The sequence below is a fragment of the Nyctereutes procyonoides genome, unplaced genomic scaffold (genome assembly GCF_905146905.1).
Source record: "Nyctereutes procyonoides isolate TBG_1078 unplaced genomic scaffold, NYPRO_anot_genome, whole genome shotgun sequence".
In the NCBI taxonomy this organism is placed as follows: domain Eukaryota; kingdom Metazoa; phylum Chordata; class Mammalia; order Carnivora; family Canidae; genus Nyctereutes; species Nyctereutes procyonoides.
Genome location: NW_026575142.1, coordinates 13,861,508 through 13,886,284, shown reverse-complemented (window position 1 = coordinate 13,886,284; position 24,777 = coordinate 13,861,508). Strand labels below are relative to the sequence as shown.

The window sequence follows — 24,777 nt, the reverse complement described above, 5'->3', positions numbered from 1 at the left end:
GTATAAAAAGAATTAGTTACCAGAGCAGCATCAGGCTGCTTTATAGCCACATTAGAAATTTAGAAGACTATGAAATAGTACCTTTGAAATTATAAGGAAGATTATTTCCTCCATAGAATTGCAAACCCAGCCAGGCTACCGGTGAATGAAGACATTTTTTTTTTTATAAATTAATTTTTATTGGTGTTCAATTTACCAACATACAGAATAACACCCAGTGCTCATCCCGTCAAGTGTCCCCCTCCGTGCCCGTCACCCATTCACCCCCACCCCCCGCCCTCCTCCCCTTCCACCACCCCTAGTTCATTTCCCAGAGTTAGAAGTCTTTATGTTCTGTGTCCCTTTCTGATATCTCCCACACATTTCTTCTCCCTTCCCTTATATTCCCCTTCACTATTATTCATATTCCCCAAATAAGTGAGAACATACACTGTTTGTCCTTCTCCGATTGACTTACTTCACTCAGCATAATACCCTCCAGTTCCATCCACGTTGAAGCAAATGGTGGGTATTTGTTGTTTCTAATGGCTGAGTAATATTCCATTGTAAGAATGAAGACATTTTAAGACAGAGTCTCGATTAAACCAGGAAAGAGAAACCAGGGGATTGAAGGACAGGGCTTCTCACAAAGGAGAAGGTGAAGGAAATTTTAGGATGATGGTGAATAGAAGTCCCAGTCCAAGTCAGGCCTAGATAGCAACCATCCAGCCAGATAGAATCAAGATGAAGAGTACAGGGAGAATGTCTCTAAGAAAACAATATAACACTTTCCCCCAAATTACCTGATGTTTTTATTTGCAGTTCTTGGGAGAGTTTGATGAGGTATGTAAGTGCTAAGAATATAAAAAGCTAAGCCAGGGGGTGCCTGGGTGGCTTAGTCTGTTAAGCATCTGTCTTTGGCTTAGGTCATGGTCCCAGGGTCCTGGAATTGAGCCCCGTGTGTTGGTGTCTCTGCTCAGTGGGGGGTCTGCTTTCCCCTCTGCCCATACCCCTGCTCGTGTTCTCTCAAATAAATGAAATCTTTCAGGGGGGTGGGGTGGAGTGGGAAGCTAAGCCAACAACAAAACAGAGAAACTAATAACTCTAGGAGAAACAAAAAGTTATCCAAGAAAGGAAAAATCATTGAATTCTACACAGTACTCCTGGGATTATTTACTTTGTTTACAATAGTTAAGACTACTGAATTGATTTAACTAAATGTTACAGTATAGTTGGAAGCTGGGAGCACTGGGCAAGTGTGACATATTTTTATGCAAGGAGTAATGGGAGTATATGGAAACTAAATTCTTTTCTTCCACAGGGAGAAATGAATAGATAATATCTGTAATGGAACATCAAGAAATAGCAATATGAACACATTTTTTAGAAATATGGAAGTAAATAGAAAAAATGTTAAAGGAGTTGAAATTAGTTTCCTCTGGAGAGAGATGTGGATGTGGGGAGGGGTAGAGCAAGAGAGTTCTGTTTTTTTTATTATAAGCTTTTTAGTCCTATTTTATTTTTATACTTTGATAAAAATAAAAAATGATTGATAGCAGTATAGACTTAGCATTGGTAACACTGAGGGAATCTTGCAAGTGGTGTTTTGCATTTTGTTGAACAAACTTTTTAGCTTGCATATTCTATGTTCCTACCTTTGGCACATTCCTAAATATTATTTAAACTTTTATTTCTTCTTTTTAAAGATTTTATTTATTTATTTGACAGAGAGAATGCACAAGTAGGAGCGAGCACAAGCAGAGGGAGTGGCAGGCAGAGTGAGAGGGAGAAGCAGGCTCCTTGCTGAGCAGAGTCTGATGTGGGCCTCTCTCCCAGGATCCTGGGATCATGACCTGAGCTGAAGGCAGATATTTAACTGAGCCACCTAAGTGCCCCCAAACTTTCTTCTTTTCTGTAATTAACTGAATATGAATTGAAGCAAAAGTTAGTAAGGTAAATCGTTGACTCACATATGTGTATAGCTTTAAAGTTTTTTTCCTCTGTGGTTTTATGTAGACAGTGAGCTAACTTTTAAACTTTATATGACAAACAAACAATTCTCTCTCTTGCCTTCTCCCCAGAGTAGAGCAGAGTTTGACTTTGTGTAAGAAATCATCATTCTCGGGGCGTCTGGCTGGCCCAGTAGGTAGAACATGTGACTCCTGATCTCAGAGTTGTGAGTTCAAGCCCCACACTAGGCATAGAGCTTACTTTAAAAGAAAAAAAAGAAGAAGAAGAAATTGGCATTCCTCAGTGACATGGTGTTCCTAAAATGGGATTGCTCGTCAGCTGCACATTAAGATCTCTGAGCCAACTGTGTACATCACTCAGCAGACCTTCCAGTTGTTTATGAAGAAATTTTGTCAATTTATATAGATACAAACTGCCTCCTTCACCTTTTTATTTTGAAAATAATCAAACCTCAAGAGAAATGGAAAGACTAGTGAAACACTCATACAACTTTTACCTAGATTCACCAGTTCTTAACATTTTTGCCACATTCGCTTCCTTTCCTTCTAGACCCATGCACTATTTTTGGAGGTGGAAGGGGAGGGTCAAACCATTTTAAATTAAGTTGTAGGCATAATGCTTAAGTGTGTCCCCCAGTAGATCTCCCAAGAATAAGGACATCCTCTTATCAAAGCAAAATACCATTAATATCCACGGATAAAATAATAGTACCTAATAGATAGTTGGTATTCAAATTTCCCCAAAATCCCAGTAATACCTTCTATAGATTTTGTTTTTTGACTCCAGTATCCAGTTTGTGGTCATGCATTGCATTTAGTCATCACATTTATTTCTGTCTCCTTATGCTAGAAGTTTTCCTGCTTTTTAAAATAAACTCTCATGACACTGACAGTTAGGAGGACCCCACCCCAGGTGTTTTGTATACATACGGATTTATCTTTTTGCTCCCTCATTGTGAGATTCTGGTTTACAGTTTGGCAAGACTATGTATACAAACTTTTGTTATCCGCCTGCTTTTTTTATGCAGGTTCAAAATTTTAGTCCTTTGTTTTCTTGTTTGTATGTTTTTATTTTGTTTTTCCTGCTGGTTTGTGGTTCAGCACGGTGTGTAAGGAATGACCACTTCCCCAGATAATAGTAAAACTCCTTAGACCGCAGAAGACTATCACTGTAATAATCTCTGGGAGGGGTAATCTGTTCCTCTGGAGACAAACATAATATTTTTTTTAAAACATTCTTGGCAGAGTTCTTTGGATGACTTAATATATTGTAATCAGGGGCAAATTTTCTACTCTTTAATTAAATTCTGCTACGGTGTACAGCCCAGGGAGCCACTTGTAGAAAACACTTGGCCGGCTTCTCTATCATCCCTAAATGGAACCTTGGCTTTTGGGATATAAACCCTGAAATTGGCGTTCAGTCTGCAGTATCGTGGCCCTGCTCATGCCAGGATGCCCAGCTGGTTAGGTTATGATGTATATTTTGTGTGCAGTGCGCACAACGTGGAGAGCGGGCATGCCTCGGATGCCGGAAGAGCTATGCAAGCCTGCTGTTGAAAGCATGCCTCCGGTTTGTCAGGCTTCGTGATAGACCTGGTGACACAGTAGCCTTTAGGCAGAGCTGCTCTCGATGTGCAGGAAGCACCGCTACAGGTTTTGTCAGGGGGGAAATCCGAGCCATTTCTCTGTGAACAGCTGTGTTTCAAAGTCTGGACAAGTTGCTGTTGACTTTTGCATGGGCTGCCAGGGTACGTGTTTTCCTTCTGATTTGTTTACAGCCTTACTTTCCTTTCTCCTAAGTCATCCAGGTTCTTTCTGGAAGTTTCACAGCACTGGCTACACATTCCCTAACGTGGGATTCGGAGGATTTGTTCTAGTATTTTTATAATCCAACTTTTCTTTTTCTTTCTCTCTGCAGATTTTGTGGGAGTCTAATACTTTGTCATTATGAGATGTCGTCTCTCGGTACCTCCTTTGTGCAAATTAAATTTGATGACTTGCAGTTTTTTGAAAACTGCGGTGGAGGAAGTTTTGGGAGCGTATATCGAGCCAGATGGATATCACAGGACAAGGAGGTGGCTGTAAAGAAGCTGCTCAAAATAGAGAAAGAGGTAAGGTCTTTTTCTGCTCTCAGAAATGGTCGTGATTGCACTTATGTAAGCTTTTCAACCGAGTCAGAGGTCACAGGCTGTCAGGGACCTAGCAAGCGAGGCCTTTGGGGCTGATCCATGAGGCTGTTTCCCAATTTCCATTCTGGGAGCCCCATAAATAGAAATCACTGCCACGTGTGTGTTAGGGTTGAGTTCTCCTAGGGGTCATCTGAACTGAGAGGATTTCTTTCCATGGCATGAAAGACCGAATGTTCTCTGAGCTCTCATCGAGGGGGAAGGTGAGGCTTCAGCCCTTCTTAGGCTTCAGGCTTTTCTTTTCCCTAGGTCAGCCGAGAGGGGTCAGTAAAGAGTAACGTGTGAAAATTTTATTCCCTTTCTATTTTGGGTTTCGTGAATTTGTGGCCATCAGGAATTGTCTTTTAAAAAATACAAAGCATTATTTTTCTACTGAAATATACACAATAATAGTTTCTTGGATTTCACCTCGAAGCCAAAAGTGATGAACTTTGTTTAATGAAGAATTAACAGATGCTAGACAAAGAGCTGCCCTATTCAAAAAATCAGAAAAGAGTCTTGGCTTCCAGAGTGTGGGACTTGTGCTGGTCCTTCATCTTCGGTACATATGCCCTTCATCTTCCTTAGAAATATGACACAGCTTGGTCACCACGTTCAGTTTGGTACCTGGAGAGTAAAGCTAATTGTGGAGCTGACCTGCAGGGGCTCAGTGGCAGTGATAGCTTTTAACAGCTAACCTCTGTAGCTTGCTTTGGTCATTTCTATTTATGTCCTGTTTTGGCTAATTATTGTTTTTTTTTCCCCATGTCTTTTTAAAGTGAACTTTCCATAAATATCTTTTAATCTCCCCTGGATGATTTCTTTCTTTCTTTTTTTTTTTTTTCCTTAACTGTTGTCAGTGAACCATAGCAATTGATTAGAGAAGGAAACCCAAATGGCAGCACTTTGTGGCATTTCCTCCCAGCAGTGCTGTGTGACTGTATGATCACCAGCTGGGTTTCCAGTTGTTGAAGCCAGATGAGAAGGTCTAAGATATTTCTGCCTTGGGGTACCAGGAGGTTGTGGAAAGCATTATGGAGCGATAGCTTTTAGTGCCAGTGTGTGCACTATACAGAAGGGTGCTAGGTAGAAAAATAGTAGCCAATTAGTAAAACCATTTCTTACTCTGGATGGACCTAGCTTCTTTTATCTACTGAACTTTTAAGCCCTTTACAGGCAAGCATTATTGTACCCATTTTATGGATGGGAAAATAGAGATTTGAAAAATATATATATTTTTTTTTTTAATTTTTTTTTTTATTTATTTATGACAGTCACACAGATAGAGAGAGAGGCAGAGACACAGGCAGAGGGAGAAGCAGGCTCCATGCACCGGGAGCCCGACGTGGGACTCGATCCCGGGTCTCCAGGATCGCGCCCTGGGCCAAAGGCAGGCGCCAAACCGCTGCGCCACCCAGGGATCCCTGAAAAATATATTAAGGTGCCTCAGGAGGGGCAGTTCAAATCCAGGAGATCAGAACCCCTGTTCTGTGGTTCTTAACTCTGAAATCTGTAGTTGACCAGATTGGGGAGAAAATAAGCCAATTCTATCCAATTTATATTCAAAATATTTAAGCATGCTAATATTTATAAGCATTAGGTCTTGCAGCTTCAGTACAACACACATGCTCTAATATGGTTATTGAATGTGAGAAAGACTTTTTGAGTCATGAAACAAATTTTGACAGGAAAACAGTAATTGCAACCTATTTGTCCCCTCCCCATAATACCTTTTTTTTTTTTTTTTAACTATCTTTGAGAAGCTAGGAAAATGACATAGGAAAGTACAGGGGTGAAAACTACAAAGGAATTGGAAACTACACAAGAATTGGAAACTAGACAGGAATTGGAAACTACAAAGTCCTGCTCTTATGTAGGATTTTAACCTAAATGTGTATCATTCAGAAATTAGGTGTCCAAAAAAATGACTTTTTATGGCAGTTTTTTCCAACCCAGGATCCAATCAGGATCACATATTGCATTAATTGCTATATCTGTTTAGTCTGCTTTAACTGAACATTTTCTCCATTTTTGTCTTTTAAACTTGGACATTTTTGAAGAGTGCAGGACTGTTTTGTAGAATGTCCCTCTTTTTGGGTTTATCTGATTTCCTCTTCCTCTTGCCTAGTTTAAGGTTATGCAGTTTTGAAGTAGGAATACTTCACCGGTCATATGCCCTTGGCGTATCTTAATGGGAAACTACGATGTCCATTTGTCTTGTTACTGGTAATACTAATTTTGAACCCTCGACTAAGAGGGGTTCACCCAGTTTCTCCATAGTAAAAATACCTTTTTTCCATCTGTAATTAATAATTAAGCTGTTGGAAGATACTCTGAGGCTATGTAAATATCTTCTCTCAACAAAAGTTACCCAATGTTTTAAGCATCTGTTGGCAATTCTTGTTTGAATGAGATATTATTATAAAGCAAAAAGGTCTAGCATAAGTGAGAGCCGTCCTTTCTTCACTTATTTATTCACCTATTTCATTCATTGTTTCATTGTAGACTTTTAGATTCTTTTTAAAATTCAAAATGTTACATTATATTACTGTTGTTATTCCCTTTCATGCTGAAAATGTCCCAATGCAAGAGTCCCTTCAAGTTAGTTCCTGTGTCCTTTTGATGTCTCCATCACTTTTTAGCATTTTCTTATTTCCTGGCACAAGATGTTCCAGGCTGATCTCGTTCCTGCAATCAGCCATTTCTTCAAGAAGCCCAGGTTCAGCGTACCTGATTTGAAACCATGATATTTAGAAACCAAGATTTGGATACTCATTTGGCTTAATGTAGACTTGCTTTAAAAAAAAAAAAAAAAGCCTTTGGGAACGCCTGGGTGGGCACAGTTGGTTTAGCATCTGGCTCTTGGTTTCTGCTCAGGTCGTGATCTTGAGGTTGTGGGATTGAGTGACGTGCAAAGTCTGTTTGAGATTCTCTTCTTCCCCAGCCCTTCCCTATCCTATACTCACTCTTCCTCAGATACGCAAATCTTAAAAAAAAAAAAAAAAAATTTAAAAGAGCCTTTGTTCTTTAGGAGGAAGAATAATTACAGATAAATTTTACTTATACAAGCATTTAATTGAAGCATTAATATGGCTAGCTATGATTTGTAATCGTGTGTTAGGGATGTAAATTGGTAAACTACTTGGAAAGAGATTAGCAAAATGTATCAACAATCTTAAAATATTTACTCTCTTTAAGCCAGCAATTTTACTTCTATGACTTCATCCTAAGGAAATAATCAGAGATATGCAGAAAGATGGATATAATAGGCTGCTCATCTCAGATGGATAATGGTGAAGAACTGGAAACAACCCAAGTATTCTGTAACAAATTATCTTTTAAATTATGCTACTTCTCAAACACACACACACACACACACACACACATAGGCAAATATGGGAGGTGATAGATATGAAAGGATTCACACAGTGGAAGTAACACGGTACATATGTGTAGTAAAATGTTTTATACTTTTAAAATATTACAATTTTATTTGTTGATTATGCCTCAGTAAAGCTGCAAAAAATTATTCTACATCTGTACGATGGAATTCTGTTGCATTTGGAAGAATATTTAGAGAACTAAGGAAATGCACGTTATTATGTCGCTAAGTGGTAAAGCAAGCTACAAAGCATTATACATACATAGTAAGGTTTTGGGTGTCTGCTTGGTGTCTGTTTGGTGTTTTTATTTTTTTCTTATACTTCTTTTGTTTTCCATATTCTTCTATAATCTCATATTTCCCCTCAACAGTTTATTGTGAAAATTTCAAACATAAAGAAGAGTTGAAGGAGTTTTCTAGTGAACATCTATATGTCTACCATCTAGGGTCTGTCATTAACATAAATACTTGCTTCATCACATATATATTCAGCTATGTGTCCTTCTATCCATCAATCCATTTTGATGCAATTCAAAATAAGTTGCATGCATCAGTACCTTTCCCCTTAAATACTTCAGCATGCATTTTATTACCAGAGTTTAGTAGGTGTTTACTGTTTTGTTTCCTTTTGAGGTAAAATTCACATACAATGAAGTGCACAGATCACTCAGTTTTGACAAATATGAACACTGCGTGAGCCATATATTTACTTTTATAATTGGAAAAAAATAAAAAAAATTATAGCTCTGACAGTCTATGTCACTTTCTCAGGATGTTCAAGTGAATGGAGTTTTATAAAATTCTTCAATATGTCACAGATTACTAATTTTCCTGTCTCAATATGTGCGCCTAAAATGTTTAATGTTTACTTTTCTATCGATTTTTTTCAAAGAATTCTTCAGTGCTAATTTAGCTTATGTTAGTTGCAGATTTACTTACGGTGCACTATTTATTTTTGTTAAGAATTTCAACAGGAAAAAAATAATATCTGAAGGATATTATTATAAAGGTAAGGAAAGAAGTCATTATCGTATCTTTTTGGTAAATCTCAGATGAGTTGAGATCGAACAGTATTGTTCAGGCAGAAATTGAAGCAGGAAGTGGAGAAGGCAGGGAAAGACATTGCAGGTCAAGGTCCTCTTTCCAAGCACTGACCTCACACAGCACAGAGAATTAGTTCATCAGCTTCACGACCCTTTTAGAAAGGCTAATCACAACAGCTTCATTTTGCTCTTGCAGTATATTTAATGATATGTTAAACCAGACATGTCTGCACATGATATGTTTTTCCAAGAGATGGAGACCTGCGAGCATTTATATTACCTTGACATCCGTGGGTATCCTACTGATAGTAGGAAACCAGACTTAAGTGTGAGATACGAAAATGATTCTTTTTGTTTCCCCAAAAGAACTGAAAGGAAACAGAGTATTCAAGAGGTGAAATATGAGGATTTTTGCCTTGCCTTTTGCAAAGCACCACTCCCTTTATTTAAAAAAAAAAAACCACACACACACACACAACAAACTTACCAAATTTGTTGTAGAAATGTTGAAATCCAGATAAATTCAGGTTTTGAAACTGTCCCATGCTGTATCTATAATTAAAGAGAGAACATCAAAATGTCAAAACAGGGCATAAGAAGAGGAACTACCAAGCAGCTTTTGTGTCAAGGGGGAAATGCCTGTGAGAAACAGAAAATACGGTCTTGAAATGACACAGAGAACTAAAAGGAAAAGCTGCTCTTGCGCGGGCTTCACCACCACCACGGCATTTAGTGGCTCACCGAAGGCTGGCAAGTGTTTTTATCACTTTCTTCGCCCCGGGGAGACCCGCCTTCCTGTGCTCTGCAGTTCTGGGGCTGACGTTTTGCTGAAGAATCCTTTGCATGGACGTCTACTGTGGGATCTGTGGGAACGCTATTTTCTTCTCCCCTGACTCTGAACACAGTAAGGAAGCACCTTCGTAAATCCTCTCCGTATTTAAGTACGTTGATAGGACTGAGGCAAACGAAATACTGTGGCTGCCCGCACCGCCGCGGAGGTCTGGCACGTGTGGGATTTACCGGGTGGCGGTCTGCAGGCCGCGGGGCATCTCCCGGCACCACGAGGGCCGACTTCGCTGTAGCAGAGCTGGCGCCCTCGAGTGCCCGCGCCCCGGGTGCCAGCCTGGGCGCTTCCCCTTCACTCAGGAGCCCTGCCCTGAGCGCTCCGCTGAGGCAACCCCCCGCACAGCTGTTCCGTCCCCAGGCAGGATTTGGCCCTTCCGGATTTTTCCCCATTTGGGTCAGTGGTCCTCCAAAGTGTGCCCTTTGGCCCCGAAGCATCAGGCTGCCCCTGGGAGCTTGTTAGAAGCCGCCTTCCGGGGCCTCCCATCTGCGGAGTCACAGGCTCCGCCGGGGCCTGGCAGCGGGCGGCCGAGCCTTCCAGAGCTGCCCGACGCCCCTGGAGGGGGCCCTTCCCCTCGTCCCCGGCAGTCGGAGGGCACGTGCGTGTGCTCAGGGTGTCAGCGGTGGTTCGGAATTTCAGGTGACCCTGTCAAACCGGCAGTGGCCTAGAGGCTGTCGGATCCCTACGGTCGCCCCCGGCCGCCGGGCACAGGTCCTGCCGGGCCGTGTCCCTGAGCACGAGGGGGCCTTCCCGTCCCGGGCCCTCACCCGCCTCTGCAGCACCCACGCCCTGGGCTCGGCAGGAGGGTGACGTGGGGTGACACACGGAGAAGGGGCTCGAAGAGCCGCTGACTCGTCGCAAGCGCGGGACAACGGTCCGCTGGCAGGTGCACGGCACGACCGTCCTCTGCGGTCAGGCTGGCCGATCGGGGTCACGTTTGGTGAAAGCTCCAGTTCGTGGTTTGCTGGAACCTTACGTGGGGGGAAAGGTGCGGAGGCCGCGTTTGCAGGCCGTGGTGCCTCCCCAGCCCTGGGGCGAGCCCCCCGAGGGCCAGGGCGGGCTCTGCCTTCCCCGATGCTGTCGCCCTCCCGACCATCTTCACTGTCCCAGGTAGCCCTGCTGCGGTCCCTGGGCCCCCATCCTCCCGGGTGGCTCCCGGCACAGAGCGGGTCAGCAGCCCGCCCAAGACCCGCAGCCTCCCCCCCTGCCCGCCTCGCCTCGGCCAGCCCGGGCCTGCCCCTTGACCTCTGCTCCGTCCTCGGGGACGGTCCTGTGTGGGCACACCCGCAGCCCCACCTCTGTCCCTGAGCTCCGGGGGGAGGGGGGGCACCCACCGGGCTGTGCCGACTGCCGGGGGTGGCTTCTTTCAGCTGCGTGGTGCCGGAGCTCCCAGCTCTTGCCTTCTCTGGAAGGTCCCTGCTGTGTGATTTTTACAAATGCTCCAGCTTTTCTACCCTTTAGGCTGCCCTGCCGCTCCTGCTTAGGAAATTTTAAACAGTTCAGAGTGCCATATACTTCGACTTTGGTGCACCATGTGTAAATCATCACTTAGAGAATAAGCACTGTTAAATAAATCATCTTATTTCGTATTTTTTTTAAAGATTTTATTTATTTATTCATGAGAGACAGAGAGAGAGAGAGAGAGAGAGAGAGAGAGGCAGAGACACAGGCAGAGGGAGAAGCAGGCTCCAGGCAGGGAGCCCAGCATGGGACTCGATCTCATGGGACTCCGGGATCATGCCCTGGGCCGAAGGTGGTGCTAAACAGCTCAGCCACCCAGGGATCCCTCATCTTATTTCATAATTAACGTAGTCCTCATCCTGGGATTGAGCCCCGGGCTCCAAGCTCAGTGGGGAGTCTGCTTGTCCCTCTGCCCCTCCCCCTGCTCATGTTCTCTTTCTCTCAAATAAAATCTTTAAAAATAAATAGGTATCTAGAATTTTCTTCTTTGTTTTCTAGTGAAGACAGGAAGTCACACAAAGGGTATACTGAGCAGCTATCCATCACTCAGCCTGTCTCTGCGTGGCAGTTTCCTTACTAGGAGCTGATAATTTAAGACCTCCCCCCACCCCAGGTGAACTACTCGAAAGAGATTTAAGAAATTAGACACATATTGAACAAATGTATATGTTAAACGAGTAAGCACGTATTGCTGATGTTTCTGAGGGCTGCACAAACCTTAGAGGAGAGGTAATTGTAGGTGGGGAACAGCCATAGGAAGGGCTTCTCCTAGAACCAGGGGGGTTTAGAACTGAATTTGATTAGAAAGTCACCTGAATTACAAATAATGTTCTTATCATGATCTGTGAATTGCAGTTACATGCAGACGAGCATCACTCTTGGCTTTTCTTCAGATTAATGATGTGACCATAAAAATCTTTAATCTGCAAAAAAGGCCCCTATTCCTCCTTATTTTTGCTGCTCAGTTGTTTTACATTTTTACAGTCCTTTCAAAACTTTGTTAGATTACATGTTTACTTGCATGTGGAAGTTATTTAAGATTGGCCATGTGAGGAACATTAATTGCAAACTGTTATTTCAACTCTTCATTAAAGTATTATTGATCTCGGTGTATTAAGCAATAAGCATTTCGGTTAGTTAATATTATCCAGTTAATTAATATCCAGCCGTGCTCTAAATATTGTGCTGAAATCAAACCAATGAATGCGTTCCAATAAAAATGTTGTATCCTGACTGGTGTAATACAAAGGTAGGTTCTTTCTTTATAAAAAGAGTATGAAGCACAAATTGAATTTCTGAGAAATTCAGAGCCAGATACAGAGAGAACAACTGAAAAATTGGAGAAGAGCCATCCATGAGTATTTCAGACAGTTTCAAAATAGATATGATTGGCTGTTAGTCTTCACAATAGGATTATGTCACTTGGGTATTAAAAAGGTATCTAGGGGTGCCAGGGTGGCTCAGTTGGTTAAGTGTCTGATTTTAGCTTGGGTCATGATCTCCTTGTCTTGGGATTGAGCTCTCAGCTCCAAGCTCAGTGGGGAGTCTCCTTGTCGCTCTGCCCCTCCCCCTGCTCATTCTCTCTCTCTCTCAAATAAAATCTTTAAAAATAAATAAATAAATAGGTATCTAGAATTTTCTTCTCTGTTTTCTAGTGAAGACAGGAAGTCACACGAAATTACCCAAGATAGAGACCATCTTATTAATTTTTTTTTATTCATGCCTAATTCCTGCTCCTGGTTAGGATACCCAGTTCCTGTCTGAATATTGCTTTTGATGACATGTGAGATGCAGGCTGTTTAGTTTTGGAACAGTTTAATTCTTAGAAAGTTCTTTTTTTTTTAATTTTTTTTTAATTTTTATTTATTTATGATAGTCACACACAGAGAGAGAGAGGCAGAGACACAGGCAGAGGGAGAAGCAGGCTCCATGCACCGGGAGCCCGACGTGGGATTCGATCCCGGGCCTCCAGGATCACGCCCCGGGCCAAAGGCAGGCGCTAAACCGCTGCGCCACCCAGGGATCCCTAGAAAGTTCTTTATAGTGTAACTTCTAGGCATTGATAATGGGCTCTGGCTCTGGGGCCACATAGAACAAACGTTACCCTCTTCTATATGTCAACTCCTTGAGCACAGGATCTAGATCTTACTGATCTTTGTATTTCCTGAGCTCACTATAAACAATCTGTACATCTATAGGGCATAAGTAAACAAAATAATAAACCTGGTGTTCACACCTCAGCTTTTTTCACTTGTGAGATTTATAGAAAGGTCTTGTATTCCTGACTCTAGAAAAAATACAATTTGCCATCCCTAGTCTACTTTGTAGCTTTTCCTTCTTCATGTTTGGCTGAGTTTTTGAGTTCTTAATAAATTCATTTGTCTTTGAATGAAAGCTTCTATTCTATAGCAGCTAGGGAGGATTTTCCTGGCCATGGTTCTTACTTTTTTTAAAAAAGATTTATTTATTTGTTTGTTTGTTTATTTATTTATGATAGATAGAGAGAGAGGCAGAGACACAGGAAGAGGGAGAAGCAGGCTCCATGCAGGGAGCCCGACGCAGGACCCGATCCCGGGACTCCAGGATCGCGCCCGGGCCAAAGGCAGGCACCAAACCACTGAACCACCCAGGGATCCCCCCCCCCCTTTTTTTTATGTGTTTCCAAAAAAGAAACCCAAGATGCTTTTTTCTTAGCTCTGTTAATATCAGATGTTCATTGATCGATGACCTGAGAAAAATTAATATGTCCTAGATGAAATGAGACTGCTGGAATCTTAATGACTTGAGAATATGACTTTTATCCCTGTTGCTGGTTGTCAGAAAATAGTGCCTGGTAAAATCAGCTACACTGATAAGGATGGAAATGTCTGGTGAGTGTGTGTGTGCAGGCTCTGTGAAAAGAGGAGGGGACTATATGGCTGCTCTGCTTTTAAAGAGAGATTATATTAAGCAATTAATGAACAGAATCAGTTTAACTCATTAAATTTTTAAAACATGTAGAGCAGCACTTCCTTCAGTGGGAAACTAAATTGCTTCTGTTATTAGAACTGTAGTTGTAGGGATCCCTGGGTAGCTCAGGGGATCCCTGAGTGGCTCAGCGGTTTGGTGCCTGCCTTCGGCCTGGGGCATGATCCTGGAGTCCTGGGATTGAGTCCTGCATCGGGCTCCCTGCATGGAGCCTGCTTCTCCCTCTGCCTGTGTCTCTGCCTCTCTTCTCTCATGAATAAATAAATAAAATCTTTAAAAAAAAAAGACATACATTTAAAAAAAAACTGTAGTTGTAGAGTTGATCATAAGCAACAGGTATTCGCTTTTATGTCATCGGATGGGTATTTTTAAATATAGTACGCAGGTTCGTTGGCATCTAAACTGACTTTTCCTAAACCAGTTCAACTGTGGGCGAATCTTTAAAGTCATGAAACTGGGACAACTTTTTCCCCTTAAAATCTCAGGACAGGTTCTTATCCACAAACTAAGGCCCTAAGTGTAATCTGCATTCTTCCTTGGGAAAGAGTTTATACTCCGAAGAGCCCGGGAATTGTGGCTAGGGCCAGGGTACATGTCTCGGAAAAATGAGGATATGTGGGAAACTCTGCTTCTAGGTAGACTTACCTCATCTGCCGAACAGACCAGGAACAGACTTTTTAGTAAGAGATTCAGAGATTAATATTAACTGGATTCAGGAATGTGGAATGTTAAAAATTTATACTCTGCCTTGTTTCAAAAATAATTTAAAATTGTTGGCAGGTAGAACAAGTATATATTTGAGGTTCCAGGGAAGACCCTCTGAGCCTCCAGAATCTCTCTCTCCTAAATGTAGGGCAAAGAAATAGAAGAAAGTGGGCATTTCTTGAGTTCCCATTATTTGCAGCCACTATTTTAGGCAGTTGACCTATATTCTCTATTTAATCCTATTACTAATGCTTAAAATTTTGGTATTGATAATTCCACTCTTTAAGATAGTTTCTCCTAATAAAACTGCACATACTACTGAGAAAGGTAACTCAACATGTTAGTAATACCTTAGCGTGAATGACGTATGTGATTTTTTCCCCTAAGCCCGTACTTTACTAGGTGGGGGGCATATAATTGTTGCTGTAAGAAGCTATGACCTGAACAGATTACTAGCAAATCTCCTTTTTGGTGTTCTCTTGTCCAACAAATATTATTACATGCGAGGTACTGTTTTAGATACTGGAGCCATACCGGTGATAAAATAGACAATAATTCATGTCCTTTTAGAGCTTACCTTCAAATGTGGGAATAAAACATTAATTAAATTGTATGTTAAAGCATAAAGATGCCTACCCCTTCTTAAATATGGGCTGAACTTAGTGACTCAGTTGCAAAGACTGGAGTATAGAAAAAGAAAAACTGGGAACTTTAGGCTCAGTAACTTTATACAGTGGACAAACTTGGCAGGTGCCACCTGAACCAAGTGATCTGGGTTAGCATCACTAGGGATAAGCCGCATCAATGTGATGTGATGAGAAACACACCTCATCTCTGTGGTCTTCTTCCCCAAAACCTGTAATGCCAGTCTAGTCATGACGAAAACACTAGATAAACTCAAATTGATGGACATTCTACAAAACGCCTGGGTACTGCCTCTCGGGGTTGTTGGCAGAAACTGTCAGAATCCAGAAGAGGTTAAGGACGCAAGGAGAGCAAACATTTGGTATCCTGAATTGGATTCTAGAATAGGAAGGGAGAAAAAAAAGGCATTGGTGGAGAAAATGGTGAAATGGTGAAATCCAAATAAAGTCTAGAGTTTAGTTATTAGTAATGCACCAGTGGTGGTTTCTCAGCTTTGACAAGTCTGAGTGGTGCAACATGTTAAATTTAGGGGAAACAAGGTGAACGGGACTGTCTGCCTTATCTTTTCAACTTTTCTGTACATCAGAAATTATTCCCACATTAAAAGTTTATATTAAAAAAAGCTTATATAAAAAATATAAGGAAAAAACAGCAGACTAAGGGAAACCAGGAGGGCCAACATGGGGTCAGAGTTGCAAATTAAGGTGGGTTGGGCAGAGGTTATTGGGTACAAACTTGAAGGAGGTGAGAGAGAGAGAGAGAGAGAGAGAGAGAGAGAGAGAGAGAGAGAACCGTGTGCTTATACGTAGATAAAACTCCCTGAGGGGACAGGCAAATGCCAGGTGGGGGCATAGCTGTTGCATTGGAGAAATAGCAAGGAGGCCATTGTTGTGGAGTGGATGCGGGGGGAGGGGGGGGAGGAACAGGAAGTGAGGCTGGAGACGGAGCAAGACTGAATGGCATAGAGCCTGGTAGGCAACTGTAAGACCTTCTGATTTCAACTTGGGGGGGGGGGATAGTGAGCAACTGAATGCTTTGGGTTAGAGCAGTGAAATTATTTGACTTGTGTTTTTAATATGGCTACTCTGGATAAACTCTGTTGAAAAAAGACCATATGGGGCAGAGGCAGGGGCAGTAAGGCCAGTTAGGATTATCATCCTGGTGAGAGGTATTTGTGTCTGGGACCAGGAAGGTTGCCGTGGAGGCAGTTCAGATGTGGTTGCATTTGGGGTTTGTTTTAAAGATAGAGCTACACAGATTTGCTCACTTATTGGACATGTTGTGTGAGCATAAAGTCGCAGAAGGCCCAAAGGCTTTGCTCTGAGGAGACAGAGGATGTATTTGCCATCTTGTGAAATAGGGAAGATTGTGGGTGGAACAGATTTGTGAGAGAAGATGAGGAGTTCATTTTTGATACAAGTGGTGAAATATTTGATTTAGCACCCTAAAGAAATACCATTTACAATACAATAAAACTATGAAATAGTTGGAAACATCCCAAATATCCATCAACAGAGGAAAGGATAAGCAAAGTATTGTATATGGAGGTAGCGCAATAGTATTCATCCCTTAAAAAATAAATGAAATTGGGGTACACCCTAGAACATGGATGAATTATTTATTTATTTATTTATTTATTTATTTATTTATTTATTTATTTATTTATTTATTTATGATAGTCACACACACACACAGAGAGAGAGGCAGAGATATAGGCAGAGGGAGGAGCAGGCTCCATGCACCAGGAACCCGATGTGGGATTCGATCCCGGGTCTCCAGGATCGCGCCCTGGGCCAAAGGCAGGCGCTAAACTGCTGCGCCACCCAGGGATCCCCGAACATGGATGAATCTTGAAAATGGCATGCTAAGCAAAAGCCAAACACAAAAAGGACAATTACTGCATGATTTCACTTATACAAGGTGCCTAGGGTAGGCAAATACAGATGCGGAAGGCAGACTGGTACCCAGGGGCCAGTGGGAATAGGGAGTATCAATAAGTTGATACAGAATTTCCATTTGGGATGATGAACAAATTCTGGGAGAGGATCGTGGGGACTTTTGTGCCACAATGTGAACAACGTCCTTAATGCATCATGCGTCGTACACTTACAGACAGTGGTTGAAACGTTAAGTTTTATATTACGTACCACAACTAAAATATAAAGTTCTATTTCTAAAAAGAAATATGAAATGCTAAAGGATAAATGTAACAAGAGAACTATGCGAGATCATTGTACCGCAAACTATCAAGTGCTGCTGAGAGAACCGAGAGAAGGCGTCCGTAAGCGGGGAGATACGCGACATTCATGGTCAGAACGTGCTGTTAGGATGCCGGTTCTCCTGCGATGGATTTGCAGGTTCGGTACAAGCCCAGTTGTCACACCAGCCAGTTTTTGGTAGAAATTGACAAGCAGGTTGTAAGACCTGTGTGATAATGTAAAGGACGTGGCACAAACAAAACAGTTTTGAAAAAGAACCACGTTGGAGGCCTTCCACGATGTCCTACCTCGTTTCGTTACTTACCGTAAAGCCCCAACACCAAGCCTCGGTGGTGTTCACGTTGTAGATCGACCGTGGAACAGAACACGGTCCAGAAATAATAGATCCATATTTGGTCAGTAGATTTTTGACCAAGGCACCAAGGCACCAAGGCACCAAGGCACCAAGGCCCCAAGGCCAGGCAGCGAAGGCAAGGGTTATGTTTTCAACAAAAGGGGCTGAAACAATCAGCATCTGTGTGCAAGACCCCAAGAACCATGGGACCGAGGAAGCCTAGGACGGCTGCTGAGCAGCGATAGCTGCACATTCAGCTCAGCAGGTGCAGGGGTGGAATAGACCGAGACCTGGGGTTTTGGAGGGTTGTGGTCTTCCTGAGTACAGGGCAGTTAAAAGCACAAGGAGGGCGGTGAGGATGCACCCAAAGGAAGGGTAAGGAATTTAAACAAGGTAAGGAAGGAAGGGAAGACAGCTGGGAAGGAAGTGCGGGTGGTCATAGGCCGTGGGGCCGCTGGATCCCAGGTGCTAACAGGAGGAGCCGGGAGTAGAAGCGGGGTGGGGGGGTGTGCAGTGATTGAAACTACTGGGTCTAGGGTGTGAGCAAAGGAATGCGCGACTAAGGTGTGGGGAAGCACTGGATCCTTGCAGCGGAGTTCAAGGGCTTGAGGGGACAAGTGCCAGAGCCTCGTTTACGTGCATGTGAACGTTCCCACACTATGAGACAAGAATAGTAATTGGGGAAGATGTCAGTGAGCCAGGAGCGAAAACCCTCAAGAAACGAAGAGAGCTCTTGGGAGTTGTTGGTGTGTGTTGGCAACAGTGAAGGATGAGGGATGGTGCGGCCTGATGACGTAAGAGTCAGCCTCTAGGGAGGGGGAGAGCGGTCAGGAGGAGGTAATGAGGAGCGGCGAGGAGGACCCTGCGCACCGCCAGGCCCCACGGAGCAAGTGCTGAGGGGGACCCGCTCCTGCCCTGGAGAGAGGGCGGCCTGCGGAGCGGAGCCCGGCCTCCGTCGGGGAAGGCGATGTGCAGGTTAGGGAAGACGTTCAGGGGCAGGGTGTCCAGCTGCTGGCCTGAGGGCCCAGGGCAAGGTTTCAGGAGCTGGGGGGACCTGGAGGTGGGGTCCGGCTGGACTGTGCGCGGTCACACAGGGGTGAGCAGATGGGAGAGGGGCCCGGCGACCCGGGGCGGCTTGTCTCGTGGTGAAGACCCGAACAGGGGGCCTAGGCCCGGGGCGCTCCAGTAGGCCGCGGAGGCAGGGAGGGCTGGGGGTGAGGGCTCCCCGGGCCTGGCCGTCAGAGACAACAGAAGGGATTTTCCTGGACTCCAGGGTGCGTGACACGTGTCGTCTGGAAATTGTCAGTGACTCTGAGGAGATAACTGTCTGAGATCAAGGCCATTCGAGAGAAACCAGGAAAAACTTCTTTCTGGCAGCATGTCCTTAACAGGGAATCCGTCCGCTGGCTGAGGTGGCAGTCGAAATACTTAGGAAGAACATAGAATGAATTTTCATTTGCCGGTTCTAAACCAAGTCGTCTGTCTTTTGCTGAAGACGGAGGCGTTAGTCCCTAGGAAGCTGTAGAGCCACGTGCTTTCAGAGCCTGCGCTCCAGACTCGGGCAGTGGACACTCACTTCCAGGCTGCGCTGGTCATTACTTAACCGGGTCTTAGTTTCCTCTCCTGTGAAATGTAGATAATAAGAGGGCCTGCTTCGTGGGGTGATCCTGAGGGCCAGGTGGGGTAGTCCCCTGAGGACACTCAGCACGCTTCCCGGCACCCAGGCCCCTTTCAGCATTTGTGACTGTTGTGATAGTGGTTAGTTCAGCAGCTTACAGTCTGAACACACCCAGTATTTATACTCTCCTCTGTCACTTGTTGAGCACATTTCAGCAGAGCTTTCTTTTTTAAGAGCTGTCGAGAGGCACCTAGGTGGGTCAGGGGTTGAGCGTCTACCTTTGGCTCAGGGGGTGATCCCAGATCCCAGCCTGCTTCTCCCTCTGCCCGTGTCTCTGCCTCTCTCTGTGTCTTGTGAGTTAATAAATAAAATCTAAAAAAAAAAAAAAAAAAAAAAAAAAAGCTGCCAGTAACTAGCTACTTGCCTATAGTATAGTGTTTCCCGAACTTTTAAAATCCACATTTTCTATGATACTATACCTGTTGCTTCCCCTTTCCCTATCTGCCAGAAGTTGGTATCTTCCCCCCAGTGGAGAATCATTGTCATATAGGATCCTTATGGTGGCATCATAGAACAATATGGAGATATCCTCCCCCCCTCCCCCGCACCAACCCCATACAAGATTGGTGGAGGTGGGAAGGAATGATGGCACTTACAGTGGTGAAGGGGTACGTAATGGGCACACTCATCTCTTGGTATCATTTGGCAGCAGTGAGGGATGATGGATGATGCAGTCGAATGACATAGCATTCAGCTTCTAGGGAGGAGGCGAGGAGGGCTGTCTGGAAGTGGTAATGAGCGAGGAGGGCCCCCTGCTTACCTCCAGGCCCCATGAAACAAGTGCTGCAAGAGACCTGCTAGCTGCCATTGAGAGAGAGGCCTGCAGAGGAGAGCCGGGCAGGGTTCCCAGAAGTGTAGACTTCCAGTGGAAGTCTAAAATGGCAGGCATGACCTTCCAGAGGGCGGTTTGGGAGAGTCACAAAAGTCTGGAAATGAAATGTCGTTTGACCCATCAACCCTCACTTTTGAGAATTTGTTCTAAGGGAATAATTGGAAAAAATGCACAGACGAATGTATCCAGAGTTGTGTATGGCCATGAAAAATGGGAAAGAGTGAGCATGTGCTATTTTTATAATAATAATAAAAGAAAGCGGAGCCGACCAATTGCATGGAATCTTACTTTTAGCATGGAGACAGGGAAAATATCTTTATAATTGGCCTGTTCTGTACACCTCGGCAATTCACCTCCTGTTTTGTTTTGAATCATGCAAAGTGCTTTGAAGTTTCCTTATATGTTTTTTGATATTTTCTGCTTCACCTCTCCCACAGTATTGTTGATGACCCAGAATTTTAATCTCCTTGTTTATCTTTCTTTTCCCCTCCAATTTCTTTGCTGTCATGAGGCTCTGCATACATATGGTATAAAGTAAACATGAATTCTACTTAAGAGTTTCTCCAGGCCTTAGCTGATAGCTGGAGAAACACTACAGACATTTTAAGTTAAGTGTAATTTGCATTTATCTGGGCACTTGGCACCTTCTTTGTAGTATTCTTTGGGAATACAAATAGAACATTTGTTTGTTAACCAATAAGGCTGTAGAACTCTGTGTTTCTGGCTTGCTCCAGATTTGGTAATTATAAGGGGAAGAAATCTGTATTTGCTCTGTAGGTGAAAATGTATAAAGAACTTCTAACTCACTACTTGGGTGGTATTCGAAATACGGCTTTTCCTTTATCATTGTGGATTTTTTTCCTCTTTGTTTTAGCAAACTCATAAAGGATCTGGAATGTTTACCCACAGCCGTTTGTCAGGATGAGTTAGGAAGAAATTGTCCTTTTTAAGAACTGTATATAAACAGAGAAAAACATTTCACACCTGTTTATCTTAGCAGGGCCTGCAGAAAGGGGTGGGGGGAGGTAGATCCTCCATTAACTCTTCCACCCAGAGAGCAATTTAGAAAAGAGGCAGAGTGTCCTGCGACCATGTCAGCTTTGGATAAGAGCACCCAGAGCCAGACAGAGGGACCCACCATTTGTGTCTACACACAAAAACCTTTCCGAAATTTCTTATTTCTCTCTTTGAGTCCATCTTTCAGCCCACCTAGCTGAATTATCTATGTTTATAAGATATTTCTATAATACATTTTCAGAAATACACTTTTTTCTTTAAGATTTTATTTGAGAAAGAGCATGAGCACAAGCGATAGGGGAGGGGCAGAGGCAGAGAAAGAAGCAACCTCTGCACTGAGCAGGGAGCCGATGTGGGGCTACATCCCAGGACCCTGGGATCGGATCATGACCTGAGCCAAAGGCAGATGCTTAACCGACTGAGCCACCCAGTTTTGGTCCCCATTTGATATAGCAAATATCTTTCTCATCCTAGTATTTTAGGAAATCTTGTTGGAGGTGGGGTGTGATCTATTTATTTCCTCTAAAGGAATGTTTGATGATCCTCTTTTAAGATATTATTAATTCAGGGGCACCTGGGTGGCTCAGTGGTCGAGCGTCTGCCTTCAGCTCAGGGCGTGATCTCTGGGTCCTGGGATGGAGTCCTGCATCGGACTCCCCACAGGGAGCCTGCTTCTCCCTCTGCCTATGTCTCTGCCTCTCTCATGAATAAATAAATAAAATCTTTAAAAAAAGATATTATTAATTCAATTCTGTAAGAAGTAAGATATAGTAAGTTGATACATTTTTAACTTTAGGAAAAAACCCAGAGTCTTTTTAAATACAACTTCTAAATCAAAATAAGTGATGTCCTCTTTGACTAAATCAGTTCATAAGCTATATAAGAAAATTAGTCTATTTTTCCATTTGCTACCATGTCTCATCCCTGAATCTCTCTCCATATAACCACCTGAACCACTTCATCTTGCAGATGTTCCCACTGTACTGGGCTTCAGTGCCTGCCTCAGTTAACATCTCTGCGCTGTCTTTGACCATCATCCTGAGTCAATTTGGTACCCACCCTACGGCCCTCTGAGCCCGACTGCAGACTTCTATCACCACCACTTCTTTGTCCTGCAGCCACTTAGGGGTAAACCCCTCAGCATCTCACAGCTTAGAACTGCTACTTCACCTTGAAAAGAACAAGCCTGAGCTTCCCTTCTCTGCCCATAATTTATCTTATCCAGTCTTCCAAAATCTCTGTTTTTCTTTACCCTTATCATGACATCTGGCCCGTGTTCTTCAAACTCAGCACTCCCCTTTTTTTTAAATCTTTTTTAAATTGAAGTAGAGTCAACATACAGTATTACATTAGTTTCAGGTCCTCAGCATGGTCATTCAACTGTTATGTATGTTCTAAAATGCTCGCCACGGTAAGTGTAGTCACCATCTGTCACCATACAAAGTTAGTACCGTATTATTGCCTAGATTCCCCCGTTTGGATTCACTTGCCTCCACGCCTGCAGGTTTCCCACCACGTACTTATTTCAGTGCTTACCTCTTAATCCTGTTAAATCCCCCTCTCCTCATCTCCTTGACCTTCTACTCTTTGAAGACAAAGGCAGTAGCTTAGTGCATCTGTGCATCACCTTGAACAGTGTGTATTTCTTTTCTTAATGCACAGGTGAATGTTAACATATGTGTTCACAGATTGAGTTTCAATAACTTTTGGCTGTGTCAGAATTTAATAAACCTACCATCAGAGGACAAATATTTACGCCACCAAGGACCCCAACTAACAGACCTGCAAGGCCTGTACTTTGAGGGCTGCACACTCTAGAGTCTACACACAGTAACCTGCGGGAGTGAAGTTGGCCTGGCATCACACAGTGGGAAGCATCACACAGCCTCTGCGCTGTGTAGCTAGCTGTGTGCCAGTCCTCCCGGGTTGTCAGTCAGAACGTGGTCCAAATTGGTAGCTCATGGGGGTGTCTGTCCCGCAGATATGTCCCACAGTAGTCTAATGTTTAAAAATTCATGGTCAACATTTAAAAGTTTGATGATTTTAGGTAAAAATCCAGATTCCTAACTTCCTTTAAAGCAAACTGGATCTGTGTTGTTGAGTGGTGACACTGGTGACTTCATTGGTCATTTGGAAGCATCAGGTCTTTGGGTTTTTTTTTTTTTTTAGATTTATTTATTTATTAGCATGTGCATTTCAAGGGAGGGGTGGAGGGAGAGAACCTTAAGCAGACTCCCCGCTGACCACAGAGCCCAACACAGGGCTCGATCTCATAATCCTAAGACCACAACCTGAGCTGAAACCAGGAGTCAGACTCAACTGACTGAGCCACCAGGCACCCTGGAACTATCAGTTCTAAAGGATTAGTGAAGTTCGGTTCTATAATTTTATAATTAAGTCTCCTATAATAAGATGCAATTTTCATTAGCGTTTAACAATGCAATCAATAAAATAAAAATAAAAGAATTGGCCTTTAAAAAATATTTATCTATGAAGTATATCTGAAAGACTAGGGAGTGTTAAGCTGAGTCCCTTAAGAATGCCCCAAAGAGTTTCTTTTATGAAGTAGGCATATGTTCTTGTAAACTTCTATACTTCCTCATTATTTTTTTTGCCTAATAAAACATACTGAAATTTATTCTTGGAATTCATGGTAGCACAAAAAGTGTAAGTGCCACTACAAAAAATGCAACATGTAAAAAACAAAAGCTGGAATGTGCGTTTAAGCAAGCAGCAGCTTTTTGAGAACTGCAAATACCAAGTCCACATTTGCTGAATTATTTCTGATTTGATAACAATATATTCTTTACCTTTGTTCATTTTCCCGAATTACAGTGATGGCGATTATTTTTAATAATAAGTAAAGTGTTAATGCAATGATTCTTTTGTTCCAGTCCTTGAGTGGCAATAAAGGAATGAGACAAAAACCAAGATCAGTGATAAGAGAAGATCGTTGTCTCTTTTCCGTTTTCTTCTTCCACATGAAGCTCTCTCTTCTGTCCTCCATTGTTATCTCTGTGAGGAAAGCTACTCCAAAAAAAAATCTTTCTTTGAAAATTCTGGAATGATCAGATTGTGTATATTCCTCTTGTTTTACTTTTATTGCTTCTATGACAGCGAAAGAAAAAAATAACGTTTTATATATAGTAGAATATTAAATTAGCAGACATTTCTATTCCATTGAAAGGCTTCTCCCACCCACAGCTCTTTTTAGGAGTCTTTTTTTTTTTTTTTCAAAAATATAGGGAATGTTGAATGCGTTGGCATATTTAATTTTTGGTTAATTGAAGAGTTTTTTTAATGATGAAGTTTGTAATAATAAAAAGATAAGATTTTATATGAATTGGCTTTACATGAAATTATTTACATGAAATTTACTTGAATTATTTACATGAAAGTAATACCAAGGCACTCACACACATCATCTATTTTGCTATTTATTTTCTTAATAAAATTTCACTGCTTAGATTGTAACTTAAATATTCCTTAATTGTACAGAAAAGTTGATTAATACCTTCCAAGCTTATACAGTACAG

At 42.7% G+C, this 24,777-nt stretch overlaps 1 protein-coding gene across 6 annotated transcripts in view; it reads left to right on the top strand.

Moving 5' to 3' along the window:
- Positions 1-24,777, top strand: part of MAP3K20 (mitogen-activated protein kinase kinase kinase 20) — a 177,923-nt gene that overhangs the window by 10,993 nt on the left and 142,153 nt on the right. For 5 of the 6 annotated variants that reach the window (XM_055307968.1, XM_055307965.1, XM_055307963.1 and 2 more), the window contains exon 2: positions 3,868-4,060. In XM_055307968.1, coding sequence (XP_055163943.1) covers positions 3,902-4,060 — 159 coding nt within the window. In that variant the 5' untranslated portion in view covers positions 3,868-3,901. Of the gene's footprint in view, positions 1-3,255; positions 3,698-3,867; positions 4,061-24,777 lie in introns of those variants that run through there. The other variant, XM_055307964.1, reaches the window with a different exon arrangement.